General features: G+C 45.6%; 1 protein-coding gene across 3 annotated transcripts in view; it reads left to right on the forward strand.

Annotated features, from left to right (window-relative positions):
* LOC137426470 (solute carrier family 22 member 6) overlaps nucleotides 1-18324 on the forward strand; it is a 102473-nt gene that overhangs the window by 81210 nt on the left and 2939 nt on the right. For all 3 annotated transcript variants that reach the window (XM_068115030.2, XM_068115028.2, XM_068115029.2), the window contains one exon: nucleotides 16612-16824. In XM_068115030.2, the coding sequence (XP_067971131.2) occupies nucleotides 16612-16824 (213 nt within the window). The remainder of the gene's footprint in view (nucleotides 1-16611; nucleotides 16825-18324) is intronic.

Genomic DNA, 18324 nt, shown 5'->3' on the forward strand with positions numbered 1-18324 from the left:
GAGGTGCTCGGCCCGGGACGTGCTGGCGACGAGGATGTCGTCCAGGTAAACGAAAAGGAACGGCAGGTCACGCAGCACGCCGTCCATCAAGCGCTGGAACGCCTGAGCCGCGTTCTTGAGACCAAACGGCATCCGCAAGAATTCGAATAAGCCGAACGGCGTGATGACTGCCGTTTTAGGGACGTCGGCCGCCCTGACAGGTACCTGGTTATATCCCCGTATGAGATCAATTTTCGAAAAAATGACCCGTCCCGCCAGACGGGCGGAGAAGTCTTGGATATGCGGGATCGGGTACCTGTCGGGGGTGGTAGCGTCATTGAGACGGCGGTAGTCGCCACACGGGCGCCATCCACCCCCCGGCTTTGGCACGATGTGCAGTGGCGAGGCCCACGCGCTATCGGAGCGCCGAACGATGCCGAGGTGCTCCAACGCGTCGAATTCGGCCTTCGCCACGGCGAGCTTGGCTGGGTCGAGGCGGCGGGCCCTGGCGTAGACCGGCGGGCCCGTGGTTGGTATGTGGTGCTCGATCCCATGCCGTACTGCGACGGCCGAAAACGTCGGCCGCGTGAGGGCCGGGAACTCCGTGAGCGGGCGAGCAAACTCGTTCGCCGCCGGGACGGCGCATGCCAGCTCGGTCGGCGCGGAGCTGCTCAATGTGCATACCAGGGAGCTGAAGGTTTCGGCGTTGATTAAACGACGCCATTGGACGTCCACCAGCAGTCCGTGTGTGCAGAGGAAGTCGGCGCCTAGCAGAGCCATGGGCACGTTTGCGGTTACAAACGTCCAAGCAAAGCGTTGGCCGCCGAAGCAGAGGGTGACGTTGCGCGGGCCGAAGGTGCGGATGGTCGATCCGTTGGCCGCAACCAAGGAGGGGCCGCAAACCGCGGATTGCCTGTCCTGGTCAGAGGCGGGTATGACGCTCAGTTGGGCGCCGGTGTCGCACAGGAAGCGCCGTCCGGACGCTTTATCCGTGATGAACAGTAAGTTGCCCGTGTGGCCGGCGCTCATGGCTGGTAATGAACGCCGGCCCGGCCGTTTCCCGGCCTGCCGAAGGTGCACGGGGGTCGGCATGTCCGGGCTTTCTGTCCGAACCTGGCATGATAGTAACACCACGCTTGGTCAGGTGGAGGCCCCGGTCGTCGTGCTGGAGGTGGTCGGCTCGGTGTAGCGGCCGCCAATTGCGTCGGCAGTTCGGTCGTCGACCGTGCCGGGTGCTCGGGCGCCATGGGTGTTGCGTCGGACGGCGGTGGGTCCCATGTCGCCGCTGCGATGCGCTGTCCTGCGGCGGAGATCTTGTCGGCTTCTCTGGCAAGGGCCCGAGGATCTGTGATCGTCGTGCTTGCCAGGGCGAGGCGTACCGGGTTAGGCAGCTGACGGAGGAACAGCTCCCGGAACAGGAATGCCGGAGAGTGCTCGCCGAGCAGTGAAAGCATGTAGTCCATTCGCTCGGAAGGGCGCGTGTCGCCGAGCTCGGGCAGGTCGAGCAGGCGCCGTGCGCGTTCCGCCGATGGGAGGGCGAAAGCGTCGAGGAGAAGCTTCTTAATCGCGCCGTATTTGTCAGCGGCTGGCGGGCTCTCGAGGAGGCTCAGGGCGCGGGCCACGGTGGCCGAACCGAGCGCTACTACCACATGGTGGAAGCGGGTGTCGTCGGCCGTGATGCCTCGCAGGGCGAACAGGGAATCCGCCTGTGTGAACCAAACCGCCACGTGAGCCTCCCAGAAGGTTTAAGGGCAGTTTAAGGGCGACTGCCGTGTCCATGTCGGTAGGTCACCAATGAAGGAGCTGGGGCTCCCACGTCGATCGGAAGAATGGACGCGACAAAAAGCTGGAATTCATCCGAGTTGCTTTTTTTTTTTTTTTTTTTTTTTTTTTTTTGTATACAATATCGAGGCTCGTGAAAGAGCGAACATTAATCACACAGAAAGACAAACCGACACATAAAACATATAACATAGGGAGCGGTAGACAAGATGGGGAGAGAGGGGGAAGGACACAAACACAACATTTGAGAGCAGGGACCGAGAGACATGGAGACATCGAGAGATCTGAGAGAGGGCGAGGGCTTTGGGGGGGGGGGGGCGTGGGAAGGGGGCAGTGGGAGAGGTATAAAACATATGGACACTGCCAGGACTTCCAGGAAAGAAGTTGGAATTTCAAACAAGGTGGATCTGGGGTGAATTAGCGGGGGTAGAAAAGATCAAGGTTTTGGATGGGGGAAGATAAGAGATGGTGGTGAACAGCTGTTTTAAAGACCTGGAGGGAGGAGTGGGATTGAAGGGAGTGAGGGAGTTTGTTCCAGAGGCGGGAGAAAAGAGGAATGAAAGAGTGAAGGTGAGCGGAGAGCCGAGATTTCGGCAGTTTAACCATCAGAGGGTTGCTGGCAGATCTTGTGCGACCTGTAGGAATATTTGGGGGACAGAGCACAGAGAGAGCTGGGGGTGCAAGGCCGGAGAGGAGTCGGTAGAAGACAGAAAGACCACCTACCTGCCTGCGGTGAGTGAGTGAAAGGCCCTCAGAGATAGCTTCATCGCGGGAGATTCCAATAATTCTGAAAGCTTTGGTTTCAACAGCGTGAAGCCGAGCTAGGTGTGAGGCAGGAGCACCGGCCCATAGGGGAGAACAGTATTCCATTGAGCTGCGGATGAAAGCCTTGTATGTGGTGAGGAGCTCAGGTGTGCCGAGGAAGGACTTCGCACGACGGAGGATGCCCAGTCGGCGACTGGCTTTGGAGGCCAGCTTGGAAATGTGGTTTTCCCAAGAAAGATCATGGCAGATTGTGAGACCCAAAATCTTGAGCGACAGAACTTCTTGGAGAGGATTGTTGAGAAAGTAGATGGGAGGGTTGTCCAGTCGATCTTTTCGGAGAGACATAGTAAGAGTGTGAGATTTGTCAGGATTGAAAGACATGTTCCACTTGTTTGACCAGTCTGTGATTTTGTCCAGGTCTTCAGAGAGTGAGGAGGCAGCAGAATGCCGATCTGAGGGAAGAGGAATGGAGCGGCAGAGAGTGGAGTCATCAGCAAAGAGATAGAGAGGATTTTCGAGAGAGTCAGAGAGATCATTGATGAAGACCAGAAAAAGCACGGGGCCCAGAACACTGCCTTGGGGAACTCCAGCCTGAACAGGAAGAGGAGATGAGAGAAACCCATTCAGGGCCACACGTTGACGACGACTAGAGAGGAAGTCCGCCAGCCATGCGTGGAGATTTCCATGGATACCAAAGGAGGAGAGTTTGGTGAGCAGAGCGGGGTGCCAGACCGTGTCGAAGGCACGTGATATGTCGAGGGAGACAGCTCTAATTTCCTGTTTGGCATTGAGGACCTCCATCCATTGTTGAGACAGCAGAAGCAGCATGTCCAGAGTAGAGTGACCTGGTCTGAAACCAAATTGATGATCAGAGATCAAGCCATTGGAGAAGAGGAAAGATTTCATATCAGAAGCAATGATGGATTCCATGACTTTGCTGATAATTGGGAGAAGGCTGATTGGTCTGTAGTTGCTAGGATCTGTTTTTGCACCTTTTTTGTGCAAAGCGGTGATGTTGGCTGATTTCCAAGCAGATGGCAGTTGACCTTGAGCAAAAGAGAGGGTGAAGAGAACAGAGAGAGGGTGAGATAGAGCAGCAGAGCAGGATTTTAGGACCCGTGGGCTGATGCCGTCGGGTCCAGTTGCAGAATCAGAGTCGAGGGTTGACAGAAACTTTTCCACCTTGTCAGTAGGAAAGGACACGGAGTCCAGGAGCAGCAGGGTACGACTGGGTATGGTGGGTACAGAGAGGGATGGGTTTGGGACACAAGATTTAGAGGCAAACACAGAGTTGAGGCATTCAGCTTTTTCACGTGCGGAGTCAGCTGTGTAGCCGTTTGAGGTAAGGGAGGGGATGGAGGGGGAACAAACACCAGAAACGGATTTGACCAGACGCCACCAGGATTTGGAAGAGGGAGACAGATAAGAGAGTTCGGTCTTGAGAACGGAGAGATATTGTTTCCTGGCTCTCCTGAGGGTGGACACACACTTGTTTCGGGCTTTGTGAAAGGAAATGAGATTTCCTTCCGTTGGATTTGCTTTCCAGGAGACGAAGGCAAGTTGTTTCTGGGCAACAGCCTCACCACAAGATTCCGTGTACCATGGACGGGAGGAAGGGTATGACAACTGAAGACGAGATGGGATAAATCTGTGCATGAGAGAGAGCAATTTACTTTGGAAGAATTCCCAGGATGAGTTGATGTCAGAGGTGGTAGAGATGGGAGACCAGTCCAGATGATTGATGGCTGCTTGAAGACCGTGCCAGTTGGCCTGAGTGAAATGCCAGACTCGTCGACGCTGAGCAGGCTCCCTGAGGATGGTCAGAGAGATGTCCACTTTAACAAGGACATGATCAGATGTTCCGATCGGAGCAGAAGAAGAGCAGCAGACATTTTCAGGGAAGTTAGTCATAACCAAGTCCAGAAGAGAAGATGTTCCGTTGACTGAGATCCGGGTCGGGAAATTGACAGATTGTGTCAGTCCCAGTGAGTCGCAGAAGTCCTTTGCTGAGCCATGGCTGGTGAGAGAGGTACCCACACCCAGCCAACTGGCATGATGACAGTTGAAATCACCACATATGAGGAAGAGAGAGTTGGGATGAGTAGATAGAAGTTGGTCCATATCATCAGACAGCGAGATGTAGATTGAGTCATCACTGTTTGGTGGACGGTACAACACACATATGAACAAGAGGTGGGAGCGAAGGGGAAGCCGTAGCCAGAGGTATTCCTGGGGGTGAGGTGGAGAGAGTGCAGTGCAGGGCGAGTGAGGAAGAGAGTTTTTGATAAAAATAGCAACCCCGCCTCCAGGACGAGGCTCAGGTCTATCATACCGGAGGAGGGAGTAGCCCGGGAGAGATACTATGGAATCAGAGACATCATAAAGGAGGTAAGTTTCTGTTAAGCAGATCACGTCTGGTTTGACAGAAGCAACCTGTATGGAGAGATCGGTTAAGTTTGAACGAAGGCCCCGGATGTTTGAGGTCCATACCGTTAATGAAGAGGAAGGGGGAGCATCAGATACAGAACAGGGGGGAGGAGGGGTAGGGTAAGATGTGGAAGAGGTGGAAGAGGTAGGGAGAGCTGTTGAAGGTGTGTCAGAGATTTCAGAATAGCTCGGAGAAAGGGAAGGATGGGGCGGACAAAAGGTTTGATGGTGATTGGGTGAGCCACAATGAGGTGTTATTTGAGGAGGGGGAAGAGCGAGGCAGAAGGTTGGGGGAGATGGAGGTGAGAGTTTGAAGGGGGAAGAAGCGGGGAGGACGCTTTGAGGAGGGGGAGTGAGCGGGGGGAAATTGAGAAGCAATGAGGGTGGGGAGATTTGAAGGGGAGGGGTGAGGGGGAGTTTGGGAGGGAAGGGACAAGGGGAGGGATTTGAAAGGGATGGGATATGGGGGAGATTTGGAGGGGAGGGGTGAGGCAGGAGTCTAGGAGGGGAGGGGCGAGGGGGCTTCTTGGCGGGGAGGGGTGAGGGGGTAGTTTAGGAGGGAGGGGGCAAGGGGGGAGATTTGAAAGGGATGGGTGATGGGTAAGATTTGGAGGGGAGGGGTGATGGGGAAGATTTGGAGGGGAGGGGTTATGGGGAAGATTTGGAGGGGAGGGGTGAGATTGGATTTTTGAAAGTGTACGATTTATGGGAAACGAACATTTATTGCAAAATGAGTTTCTTGTGACCTTCGAGTTAAAAATACGTTTAAGGACGCTGGATGGAGGATGGAGTGCAGGAGAGTTTAGGGAATGTAGAGCAAAGGCACTATAGGAGATGGATATTTTTTTTGGGATGAATTGATTTGGTGAGCAAGTCGAAAGCAGCCTTTTAAAGAAGAAGAAGAAAAAGGTGTTATAAAATATGACGGAATACATAACTTGAGGGGAAAGTGTAAACATTGAAGGTTAATGAGTGAAAACTATCTGGGGAAATGGGGGAGAAACACGTGGTCGAAGAACGAACGAACGAATAAGAATGAATAAACGAATGAGAACAGAGAAGGAAATGTTTTTTTTTTTGTTTTTTTTGAGTTGAGATTTACACAAGGAAGTAGGCTATGGGTGAAAAGCCTGGGAATACAGAGAACGAAAGTTATTGGATCACAAACGACGGACCACTGAGAGAAAAACAAAGCCTCAAGGTTGTACAGTGCACACTGTACAAGGCCTTGCTCGCGACACGGCAAACAGACGATCAATTTATGAAAGATAAACACCGAGAAACAACCAAAGTTGCACACAATAACTTCACACACCGAAAGATAAATACAGTTTCGACAAAATACAATTGTGAACAGACTTAACTTCGAAAAACGTGGAGACCGTGTGGAGCTTCGAAAATTCCTGCCGCCGTCTCCAAGATCTCGCGAGATCTCAATCTTTAATCTTTAATCAAACCAAACACTCAGGCACTCTGAAAAGCCCGTTTATCGGGCAGCAATATATATACATATTATCCCGGAGCGTTTGCCCAGGAAAGGCGAGAGGGGGCGTGGCCCAGCGTCCTGGCTGCGGCCTGGCAAGTTGAGGGCGAGCCTGCCCGGGCGTCCTGGACGAGCCCGGCATGGTGATCGCTCCACGTCCTTGATAGGTGCAAGGCGATTGTGAAAACCCAGCGGTAGCCGCTACACCGCCATCTTTTGTCATCCCAAATTCTGTCGCATGATCATTATTACCCTCATCAAATTTCCTAAAGCAACCAGCCTACTTCCTAGTTTCAGCCTTTCCTCCTCTCCTCCCTTTCATCTTATCCTGTTCATTAATTCCCTTGATGTTTGTCCCACTGATAGATTTACCTTGGCCTTCCATGAACTTTGCTCCTGCAAAGAGAATAAAATAGCCATTTTTTTTCAAAGCAACAATCTACTCGATCCTTTCCCACTTGTCGGAAACAAATATGTAATCACTTCCTGGTCAGTTGATTATGAAATCTTAATCTAATGTATGACTAAAGCACTCTTGATTTGTCTGGGTTCTATTACCAGCCTGACTATAAACTGTGAGGATGGTGTTCTGATGAAAAAAAAAGGAATTAAAATTTCACAAACAAGAAAAATGGAGTGAAGGTGAACAGAGAGACTAGATTTGGGGATGGTAACAAGGTTAGAGTTGCTAAATGAGTGCGTGCAGCAAGGTGGGTCTTGCGAGGAACGAAAGTGACAATGGAAGAGGTGTTACGACCACATAATAGGAAGGATCTGGTTACCCCACGCACATAAAGTGAAAAGCAGGGTTAAGCAACTGGGTCAGGTCTGTCCGTCCGTCCAGCTGTCTGTCTACAAACAGAAGTTTACGATGGGGGAACATCTTATTATAAATTGAATGTTATATTGTGAATATGAATCGGAAACAAAACGAGCTGTTTTACAGTAATTTGTCTCTAAATTTGTTCTGGTCGCACATGCGCAGAAAGGAGAGAGGTAATATTTTTACTCTGTGTACCTGCCTGGCAGTCAAACTAAATTGAAAACCATTCCAAACAGGAAACTTACTGTTTTTGAGGACGTTATAAATGACACAAACAACAGGCATGAAGAACTAATGTAACGTGTCAAATAGAATGATGCCGTAGACACTGCGTCAAACGCCGTAAATCCCGAACGATATGGCAATGTGAATATTACAAAAGAATTTTACAAAAAAAGATGTAAAATTAAACTGAATACTGTAGAACACAAATCGCCTTCTTATTACTTCCAATAACCTCCAGTTAGCAGTACTTGGACAGGTTTTCTAGGGTGGAGTATACGACTGTTTCAATAGCACTGAACTTCCGGAATTCTTAAAAATAATGTTTTAAATCATTATTATATTTTAATTGAAGTATATACCTAAACAGTGTGGGGTATCATGTTCTATGAACTCTGGAGTTGTAACGCAGCATGTATGTAACAGCTCCATGTATGTAACAGTTCCATGTATATAACAGCTCCATGTATATAACAGCTCCATGTATACAACAGCTCCATGTATACAACAGCTCCATGTATACAACAGCTCCATGTATATAACAGCTCCATGTATATAACAGCTCCATGTATATAACAGCTCCATGTATATAACAGCTCCATGTATATAACAGCTCCATATATATATTGTTACGGACCGCGGATAAGATGTTAATTTGCCGAGCGGATGGCGCCGCGGCCCGAACCGTTTTTTACAATGACAGACCCGATTCCTTAAACGTGGGTCAAATCGTGCCACAGATATTCAATGGGGAAAGGACAAAGGCGACACGGATGTGAAGAAGAGGAAGACAGAAGTAGGGAATACCAATATAATTTATTTGCTATTTACAACCAAAAGTAACCAAGGAGAAGGAAGGATAATAAAATAATTTACAGAAGAAATCAAGGAGACACAGTGAAATGCTAGCTTATCTACACAGGCTTAACTTATACCCTGGACAGAACAAACAAAACAAACTCACGTACGCAAAAGGATGGAAGGACAGGAATCGTTTGGAGGGATGAGCAGGTGGAATCACAGGGCACAGCGAGCAGGTCCACTCCGGGCGGGAAGCGAGGAGCCGGCAGCTCCTTGTATTCGGCTTTCACCGCACACCGGCAGGGTCACTCGCTGCCCCGTCAGGGCTTCACGCGGCTGGTTGAAGCGGCTCTCTGCAGAACTCTTTCTTTGCACTTCTGGACTTGGCCTCCTCTGCCGTCTCTGGCGCACTTCTGGTTTCGCACTTCTCGCAACCCTTTCTTTGCACTTCTCACTTGGCCTCCTTCTCATCACTCCTGGCACTTGTCTCAGAGGCTTCCGCGCGCCCTTTTTATAACGCCGCGGGCAAATCAAGCCGCCGGCCTCCAGGACACGCCCATCGGTGAGCTCGCCTCGGCCCTGATTGGTCGGCACGGGCCCTCTGGCTCCACCCTTGATGACGATGGGCGGGCATGCCCAGGATTCGGCAGCTCCTCCCCCTTCCTCTCCCAGCCTACCTCGTGGCTAATGGAGTCACGGTGAAAACAACAACCCACAGCTGCAGCAAATGCGGTTGGCAGGAAAGGCTTTGGGAATGGGAATGAAAGGCAATCTATTTATTTGAATTCGGTGCAATGGAGTGTCAATTAATGGAAGACAAATCCTTAGCCTAATACACAGAATAAGGAAATAACTACCAATAAGGAGGAAATCTATGATTGGCTAACGTGATTGTTTATGAAATAACTACGGAACGACCTTTGACCTTTATACACAACTGGAGGCAGGAGGGTCCACAATAAAGCAATAAAAAAACAATAAAAAAACACAATCCTCATATCCACAACAATATATATATAACAGCTCCATATATGTATATACCAGCTCCATGTATATATATATATAACAGCTCCATATATATAACAGCTCCATGTATATAACAGCTCCATGTATATAACAGCTCCATGTATATAACAGCTCCATGTATATAACAGCTCCATGTATATAACAGCTCCATGTATATAACAGCTCCATGTATATAACAGCTCCATGTATATAACAGCTCCATGTATATAACAGCTCCATGTATTTAACAGAATATTTTTACCTCCACCACCGTAGGTTATGTTTTCACCGCTGTCTGTTTGTTTATCTGTGAACATGATATCTGAAAAAGTTGTGATTTGAACGAAATTTTGGTGGAAAGGTCGGGTATGTGACGAGGAAGAATTGATTCAATTTTGGTAAAGATTCGGATCCGCATCAGAGAATTTTGTAAGTGTTGCTTGACCATTGAGTTATACGGCTAAAACCGATTATTCGGATACGAGTATTATTATTAATTTTTTAAGTGATTCTTCACCAGAGAGAGATTGGAGCAAAAACGATACGTAGCATGATATTTCAAAAAGTTGCCAATGGATTATGACAAAACTTGCTGGATGAGTTGTGCAAGTCACATAATGCTGGATGAGTTGTGCAAGTCACATAATGCTGGATGAGTTGTGCAAGTCACATAATGCTGGATGAGTTGTGCAAGTCACATAATGCTGGATGAGTTGTGCAAGTCACATAATGCTGGATGAGTTGTGCAAGTCACATAATGCTGGATGAGTTGTGCAAGTCACATAATGCTGGATGAGTTGTGCAAGTCACATAATGCTGGATGAGTTGTGCAAGTCACATAATGCTGGATGAGTTGTGCAAGTCACATAATGCTGGATGAGTTGTGCAAGTCACATAATGCTGGATGAGTTGTGCAAGTCACATAATGCTGGATGAGTTGTGCAAGTCACATAATGCTGGATGAGTTGTGCAAGTTACATAATGCTGGATGAGTTGTGCAAGTCACATAATGCTGGATGAGTTGTGCAAGTCACATAATGCTGGATGAGTTGTGCAAGTCACATAATGCTGGATGAGTTGTGCAAGTCACATAATGCTGGATGATTTGTGCAAGTCACATAATGCTGGATGAGTTGTGCAAGTCACATAATGCTGGATGAGTTGTGCAAGTCACATAATGCTGGATGAGTTGTGCAAGTCACATAATGCTGGATGAGTTGTGCAAGTCACATAATGCTGGATGAGTTGTGCAAGTCACATAATGCTGGATGAGTTGTGCAAGTCACATAATGCTGGATGAGTTGTGCAAGTCACATAATGCTGGATGAGTTGTGCAAGTCACATAATGCTGGATGAGTTGTGCAAGTCACATAATGCTGGATGAGTTGTGCAAGTCACATAATGCTGGATGAGTTGTGCAAGTCACATAATGCTGGATGAGATGTGCAAGTCACATAATGCTGGATGAGTTGTGCAAGTCACATAATGCTGGATGAGTTGTGCAAGTCACATAATGCTGGATGAGTTGTGCAAGTCACATAATGCTGGATGAGTTGTGCAAGTCACATAATGCTGGATGAGTTGTGCAAGTCACATAATGCTGGATGAGTTGTGCAAGTCACATAATGCTGGATGAGTTGTGCAAGTCACATAATGCTGGATGAGTTGTGCAAGTCACATAATGCTGGATGAGTTGTGCAAGTCACATAATGCTGGATGAGTTGTGCAAGTCACATAATGCTGGATGAGTTGTGCAAGTCACATAATGCTGGATGAGTTGTGCAAGTCACATAATGCTGGATGAGTTGTGCAAGTCACATAATGCTGGATGAGTTGTGCAAGTCACATAATGCTGGATGAGTTGTGCAAGTCACATAATGCTGGATGATTTGTGCAAGTCACATAATGCTGGATGAGTTGTGCAAGTCACATAATGCTGGATGAGTTGTGCAAGTCACATAATGCTGGATGAGTTGTGCAAGTCACATAATGCTGGATGAGTTGTGCAAGTCACATAATGCTGGATGAGTTGTGCGAGTCACATAATGCTGGATGAGTTGTGCAAGTCACATAATGCTGGATGAGTTGTGCAAGTCACATAATGCTGGATGAGTTGTGCAAGTCACATAATGCTGGATGAGTTGTGCAAGTCACATAATGCTGGATGAGTTGTGCAAGTCACATAATGCTGGATGAGTTGTGCAAGTCACATAATGCTGGATGAGTTGTGCAAGTCACATAATGCTGGATGAGTTGTGCAAGTCACATAATGCTGGATGAGTTGTGCAAGTCACATAATGCTGGATGAGTTGTGCAAGTCACATAATGCTGGATGAGTTGTGCAAGTCACATAATGCTGGATGAGTTGTGCAAGTCACATAATGCTGGATGAGTTGTGCAAGTCACATAAAGCTGGATGAGTTGTGCAAGTCACATAATGCTGGATGAGTTGTGCAAGTCACATAATGCTGGATGAGTTGTGCAAGTCACATAATGCTGGATGAGTTGTGCAAGTTGCATAATGCTGGATGAGTTGTGCAAGTCACATAATGCTGGATGAGTTGTGCAAGTCACATAATGCTGGATGAGTTGTGCAAGTTACATAATGCTGGATGAGTTGTGCAAGTCACATAATGCTGGATGAGTTGTGCAAGTCACATAATGCTGGATGAGTTGTGCAAGTTACATAATGCTGGATGAGTTGTGCAAGTCACATAATGCTGGATGAGTTGTGCAAGTCACATAATGCTGGATGAGTTGTGCAAGTCACATAATGCTGGATGAGTTGTGCAAGTTACATAATGCTGGATGGGTTGTGCAAGTCACATAATGCTGGATGAGTTGTGCAAGTCACATAATGCTGGATGAGTTGTGCAAGTCACATAATGCTGGATGAGTTGTGCAAGTCACATAATGCTGGATGAGTTGTGCAAGTCACATAATGCTGGATGAGTTGTGCAAGTCACATAATGCTGGATGAGTTGTGCAAGTCACATAATGCTGGATGAGTTGTGCAAGTCACATAATGCTGGATGAGATGTGCAAGTCACATAATGCTGGATGAGTTGTGCAAGTCACATAATGCTGGATGAGTTGTGCAAGTCACATAATGCTGGATGAGTTGTGCAAGTCACATAATGCTGGATGAGTTGTGCAAGTCACATAATGCTGGATGAGTTGTGCAAGTCACATAATGCTGGATGAGTTGTGCAAGTCACATAATGCTGGATGAGTTGTGCAAGTCACATAATGCTGGATGAGTTGTGCAAGTCACATAATGCTGGATGAGTTGTGCAAGTCACATAATGCTGGATGAGTTGTGCAAGTCACATAATGCTGGATGAGTTGTGCAAGTTACATAATGCTGGATGAGTTGTGCAAGTCACATAATGCTGGATGAGTTGTGCAAGTCACATAATGCTGGATGAGTTGTGCAAGTCACATAATGCTGGATGAGTTGTGCAAGTCACATAATGCTGGATGATTTGTGCAAGTCACATAATACTGGATGAGTTGTGCAAGTTGCATAATGCTGGATGAGTTGTGCAAGTCACATAATGCTGGATGAGTTGTGCAAGTCACATAATGCTGGATGAGTTGTGCAAGTCACATAATGCTGGATGATTTGTGCAAGTCACATAATGCTGGATGAGTTGTGCAAGTCACATAATGCTGGATGAGTTGTGCAAGTCACATAATGCTGGATGAGTTGTGCAAGTCACATAATGCTGGATGAGTTGTGCAAGTTGCATAATGCTGGATGAGTTGTGCAAGTCACATAATGCTGGATGAGTTGTGCAAGTCACATAATGCTGGATGAGTTGTGCAAGTCACATAATGCTGGATGAGTTGTGCAAGTCACATAATGCTGGATGAGTTGTGCAAGTCACATAATGCTGGATGAGTTGTGCAAGTCACATAATGCTGGATGAGTTGTGCAAGTCACATAATGCTGGATGAGTTGTGCAAGTCACATAATGCTGGATGAGTTGTGCAAGTCACATAATGCTGGATGAGATGTGCAAGTCACATAATGCTGGATGAGTTGTGCAAGTCACATAATGCTGGATGAGTTGTGCAAGTCACATAATGCTGGATGAGTTGTGCAAGTCACATAATGCTGGATGAGTTGTGCAAGTCACATAATGCTGGATGAGTTGTGCAAGTCACATAATGCCGGATGAGTTGTGCAAGTCACATAATGCTGGATGAGTTGTGCAAGTCACATAATGCTGGATGAGTTGTGCAAGTCACATAATGCTGGATGAGTTGTGCAAGTCACATAATGCTGGATGAGTTGTGCAAGTCACATAATGCTGGATGAGTTGTGCAAGTCACATAATGCTGGATGAGTTGTGCAAGTCACATAACAAGCCGATTAGATTTTGGTTCAGGTCCAGATGCAGATCCGACCCATCAGAGGGTTTCAAAACATAAACTGTTCAGCCTGGCCGAGATTTGCATTCTACTAAGTGGCATTTTAGTATTGTACACCGCTCCTTTCCTATGCCATCTCCAGGCATTGCAAATCGTCATTGCTGGGCACCGAAGGGGGCTCGGCAGTGACGCACGCTGAAAGGGAGTACTCAGTTTTCACTCTGGTTGTTTGTTTTCTTGCTTTCTTGCTTGTTTGTCCGGGCGATATCTCAGCCATCCTTTGAGCGAGGAAGCTGAAATTTCGGCACAATAGTGAGCAAGTCCTTGGTCAAAAACGGTATTTTTTGTTTTTTGATGAATCAAATAATTGAGGAGTTATTTAATTATTAGCGATTGATTAAGTACTTATTTAATTAATTAAATTTACTTTCTCTTCTGACCATTAACTCAGGCACCTTTTGAGTTAGGAAGCTGATATTTGGACATGCCAATGACCAGGTGATTTGGCTGCAAAGGCTATTTTTGATTTATTAATTAATCAATTAATCAATTAATCGATTAATTATTTAATTATTTGATTAATGACAAAATAATTTTTTTTTTTTTAAAGTTACAGATTCTGATGAAATGATGGTGGTTTATGTGTTCTCTGACCAAATTGATTAATAATTTAATTTTTTTATGATTATTATTTATTTATTTTCATTATTAATCATTTATTTGTCTTCTTTCTCATTTGGCCAATATCTCAGGCACCTTTTGAGCTCAGAAGCTAATATTTGGACATGAGTGACCAAGTGATGTGGCTATCAAGGATATTTTTGATTTATTGATTAATCAATTAATCAATGTGTCGATTAATTATTTAATTATTCGATTAATTAGTAAAAATTTTTTTTTTTTGCAGTTACAGATTCTGATGAAATGGTGGTGGTTTATGTGTTCTGTGACCGAATTGATTAATAATTTAATTTTTTAATGATTATTATTTTTTTATTTTCATTATTAATTATTTCTTTATTTTCTTTCTTATTTGGCCAGTATCTCAGGCACCTTTTGAGCTGGGAAGCTAATATTTGGACATGACAGTGACCAAGTGATGTGGCTATCAAGGATATTTTTGATTTATTGATTAACCATTTAATCGATTAATTATTTATTGATTAATCAATTAATTATTTAATTTTTTATTAATGACTTATTTAATTAAATTTCTAAAAGATACATCTTTGGATGAAGCACGAGTGGTTTAGTTATGCTATTAGCCAATTGATTATGAAAATATTTTGTGATAATCTTTTATTGATTTTAATTATACAATGAATCAATCAATTAGTGTACACCTCTCCCTCCCAATGCAGCCTCAATGAGCTGCACTGCGGTATTGCCGGGCGCCGGAGGCGCCCCGGCAATGCCGCACTAACCAACCAACCACCTTTAGAGGCCATTTTTCCCCGCAAAGCGGGGGTTGGCCTTTTTCGGGAACCGTGGTTGTTGTTGTTTTTCGGTCCCCTTTTTGAAGCAATGTTTTACGGCCGGATGCCCTTCCTGACGCCAACCCTTTTTGCCGCCTTTAACGACAAACAGGGAATTACCAGTGAGCTGGTACTCAATTAGCCGACCTCGGAAGGATGACAGGCTGAGTCAACCCCCCTGGCGTTAATTCAGCGATCGACCGGGATTCGAACCCAGGATGCTAGGATCCTAAGCCGGCACCCTAGCCGCTAGCCGAACACCAGGGCTTGGTGTAGCTTGGTGTAGCAAGCTTGGGCTTGGTCCGGCAATGCCGCACTGTAGGATATTTAATTATTTCGCATGTGGGCGGTGTATTTTGAATGTAGCTTTACTTATTTTTGCTTGTTTTGGTACACAGCTCCTTTCCTATTCCATCTCCAGGCGCTGTATGACGTCATCGCCGGGCACCGAAGGGGGCCCGGTGATGACGTGTGCTGAAAGGGAGTACTCAGTTTTCACTCCGGTTTCTTGTTTGTTTTCTTGTCTGTTTGTAACTTGCAAAATCGACGATTTTTCAAGTATATTGGTCGGCTGAGTTTGTTATTCTGTCTGTTTGTTTGTCACTCACCTACATGTCACAATTCCAAACCGATCGTCATGAAACTTCGCCAAGTTGTCGAGGGCGTCACAATTGAGAAGCCTATTGATTTTGAGGTCATCTGAAGGTCGCATTTCTAAAATCGCCATTTTTCATCCAATTGACTTGAAAATTGAACAGCATTAGCATAGTTGTCAATATATAGGTAAACCAACTATTTTTGAGGTTAAAAGGTCAAAGGTCAACTCAAGGTCAAACTTCTAAAATCATCAATTTTCATCTAAAAAATCATCAATTTTGCATCTTATTAAGTTGAAAATTTAACAGCATTTGCATAGTGCTTCACTGTATTGGGAAACCAACTATTTTTGTGGTCAAAAGTTCAAAGGTCAACTCTAGGTCAAACTTCTAAAATCATCAATTTTCATCTGAAAAATCGTCACTTTTCATCCTATTGACCCGAGCTTTGATCAAGATCGTCAAGTTTAATGTTGATGAAATGGACAATTTGATGGGTCAATGGCAACCTTTTGGGGGGGGGGGGGGTATTTTGCAAGTATCGTGCTCTGCATGACGTCTTGTTTGTTTTTTTGGCCGGGTGACATCTATCGTCTTTATCTCCTCCTTTATAGTATTGTTCAATTGTTCATATACTCTGTATTTCTCTTTTAATTATTCACATTGTCAGTGGTGTGATAATCCCAGAGTATACTTCTTTAATCAGCTGTAGTTCTGTTTTTCATTGTTTGTGCAAACGTTTTAGTATAGTGGTAAGTAAAAAATAAGTATAAAAAATAGTATGAAGTAAGTAAAAAAAAGTAACGAGTTTGTCCTTTTTATTCAAATTTTCAAGTTGTAATTACAAATAGCCACTGTTTCACCACTGTCTTGCAGACAGACCAGCATTGGTGCAGGATCGACCATGGCGCGTGTCGGAGCCATGCTCGCACCCTTGGTCATTCATTCCGGAGACTTTTACCCCGTGCTTCCACAGATCATATATGCTGTTATGTGTTTGTCTGCTGGACTTGCGGCACTGATGTTACCTGAGACACGGAACACAAATCTACCTGACACTGTGGATGATCTGCTGCAGCAACAAAAGGGGTAGGATTTATTGTTTGGATTTGGGTAGGCCGAAGTGTTTGCAAGTGTTCATTGAAGGTTAAGATGGCTTTCTTTAAACACATATCTGCATTCGAGACCAATATCGCTTACTTATTGATTAAGATACATTCATATCAATTTGGCAAACATAACTTATGTTGTCTTCAATGAGAGAACCTGTGAAGCAAGGTTTTATTTATGAAACTCATTCTACATGTATAATACTAAAATAATATACAGCTTATGCGCCACGCCATCCCGCCATAAAGCTTAGACTATGCTCAGGCGTTTGCTCCATATTTGCAGTTCAAAATTATTTTCACACGACAAAGGTCAATGTCACAATGAAAACTTGCAGTTTTTATTTTTAACAAATTCAAATTTTAAACAAATTTTTAACAAATTTAACAAATTCAATAAAGTGAACAAGTTCCATGAAGTATGACACACACACACACACACACACACACACACACACACACACACACACACACACACACACACACGGTAAAGCCAAGTCCTGAAGTAACAGCATTCCATAAATATGACAACTCTTTATTTTATAGAGATAAATGTATACGTGTAGAGGTCATGCGTTTTGGGGTCTAGTATGAAGGGGAGCCTCGTTTCCTCCCGGACTACCTGGTCTGAGGCCACGGAGCACGGATAACCCCTAAAACCAGCAAGTCGCTAATCAACCACGAATGCCAATTAGTCTACCAGGATCCCCCAGGATCCTCCGTTAGAATACCGTATACCTGGGGAGGGCGTGGTTTTCTGCCCGGGTTTCATGCCCTCGATGTGCACCAGTTTTATCTTAGGTTTCAATGAGATACAGCCACGCAGAACTGCCAGTGCACATCGGCGAGAGCATACATTACTTTGATCTTTGACTCAAGGTATTCTTGCAATTGTCCTTATCAGTGTAAGTAGAGAAGCTTAGACAATGTCTCTGTTTTCAGCGATATTCCCGATTTACAAATCACCATTTCACCAGATCCCTCACTAGTATTGCTGAACATTTTTTAGGTTATTTCTCTGAAATTTTTTCTCTGAAATTTCTCTGAAATAACCTGATTGAGTGGGTCCTGGTGTCTGGCTGTCTGGCCCTCTGCACATCCGTTAACATTTGACGAAGACATCTCCTCACAAACTACCCGACCGATATGGACCAAATTTGGTACGATGCATCAGAACAGCAAGTTCTCATGGGATTGTGCTCCCCATCTGGATGTGCCCCTATAATGGGGGTAAAAGGAGGTTCCACCCCCCCCCCCCCACCCCAAATATTGGTATTATTCATTCAAAAATCTTCTTCTCTCAGAAACTTCCTGACAGATCCAGACCAAACTCACCACGAGGCATCCAGACCATGCCCTAACCTTAAGATATGCTCCGCATGGTCGTATCTCCCCCAGAAAGTGGGCCACAGGGCCCCTGCCCGAATCCCTCATTTTTATTAAAACTTCTCCACAACTACCAGCGTGATACAGACAAAAT

The sequence above is a fragment of the Myxine glutinosa genome, chromosome 5 (genome assembly GCF_964187855.1).
Source record: "Myxine glutinosa chromosome 5, kmMyxGlut1.1, whole genome shotgun sequence".
Taxonomy (NCBI): Eukaryota; Metazoa; Chordata; class Myxini; order Myxiniformes; family Myxinidae; genus Myxine; species Myxine glutinosa.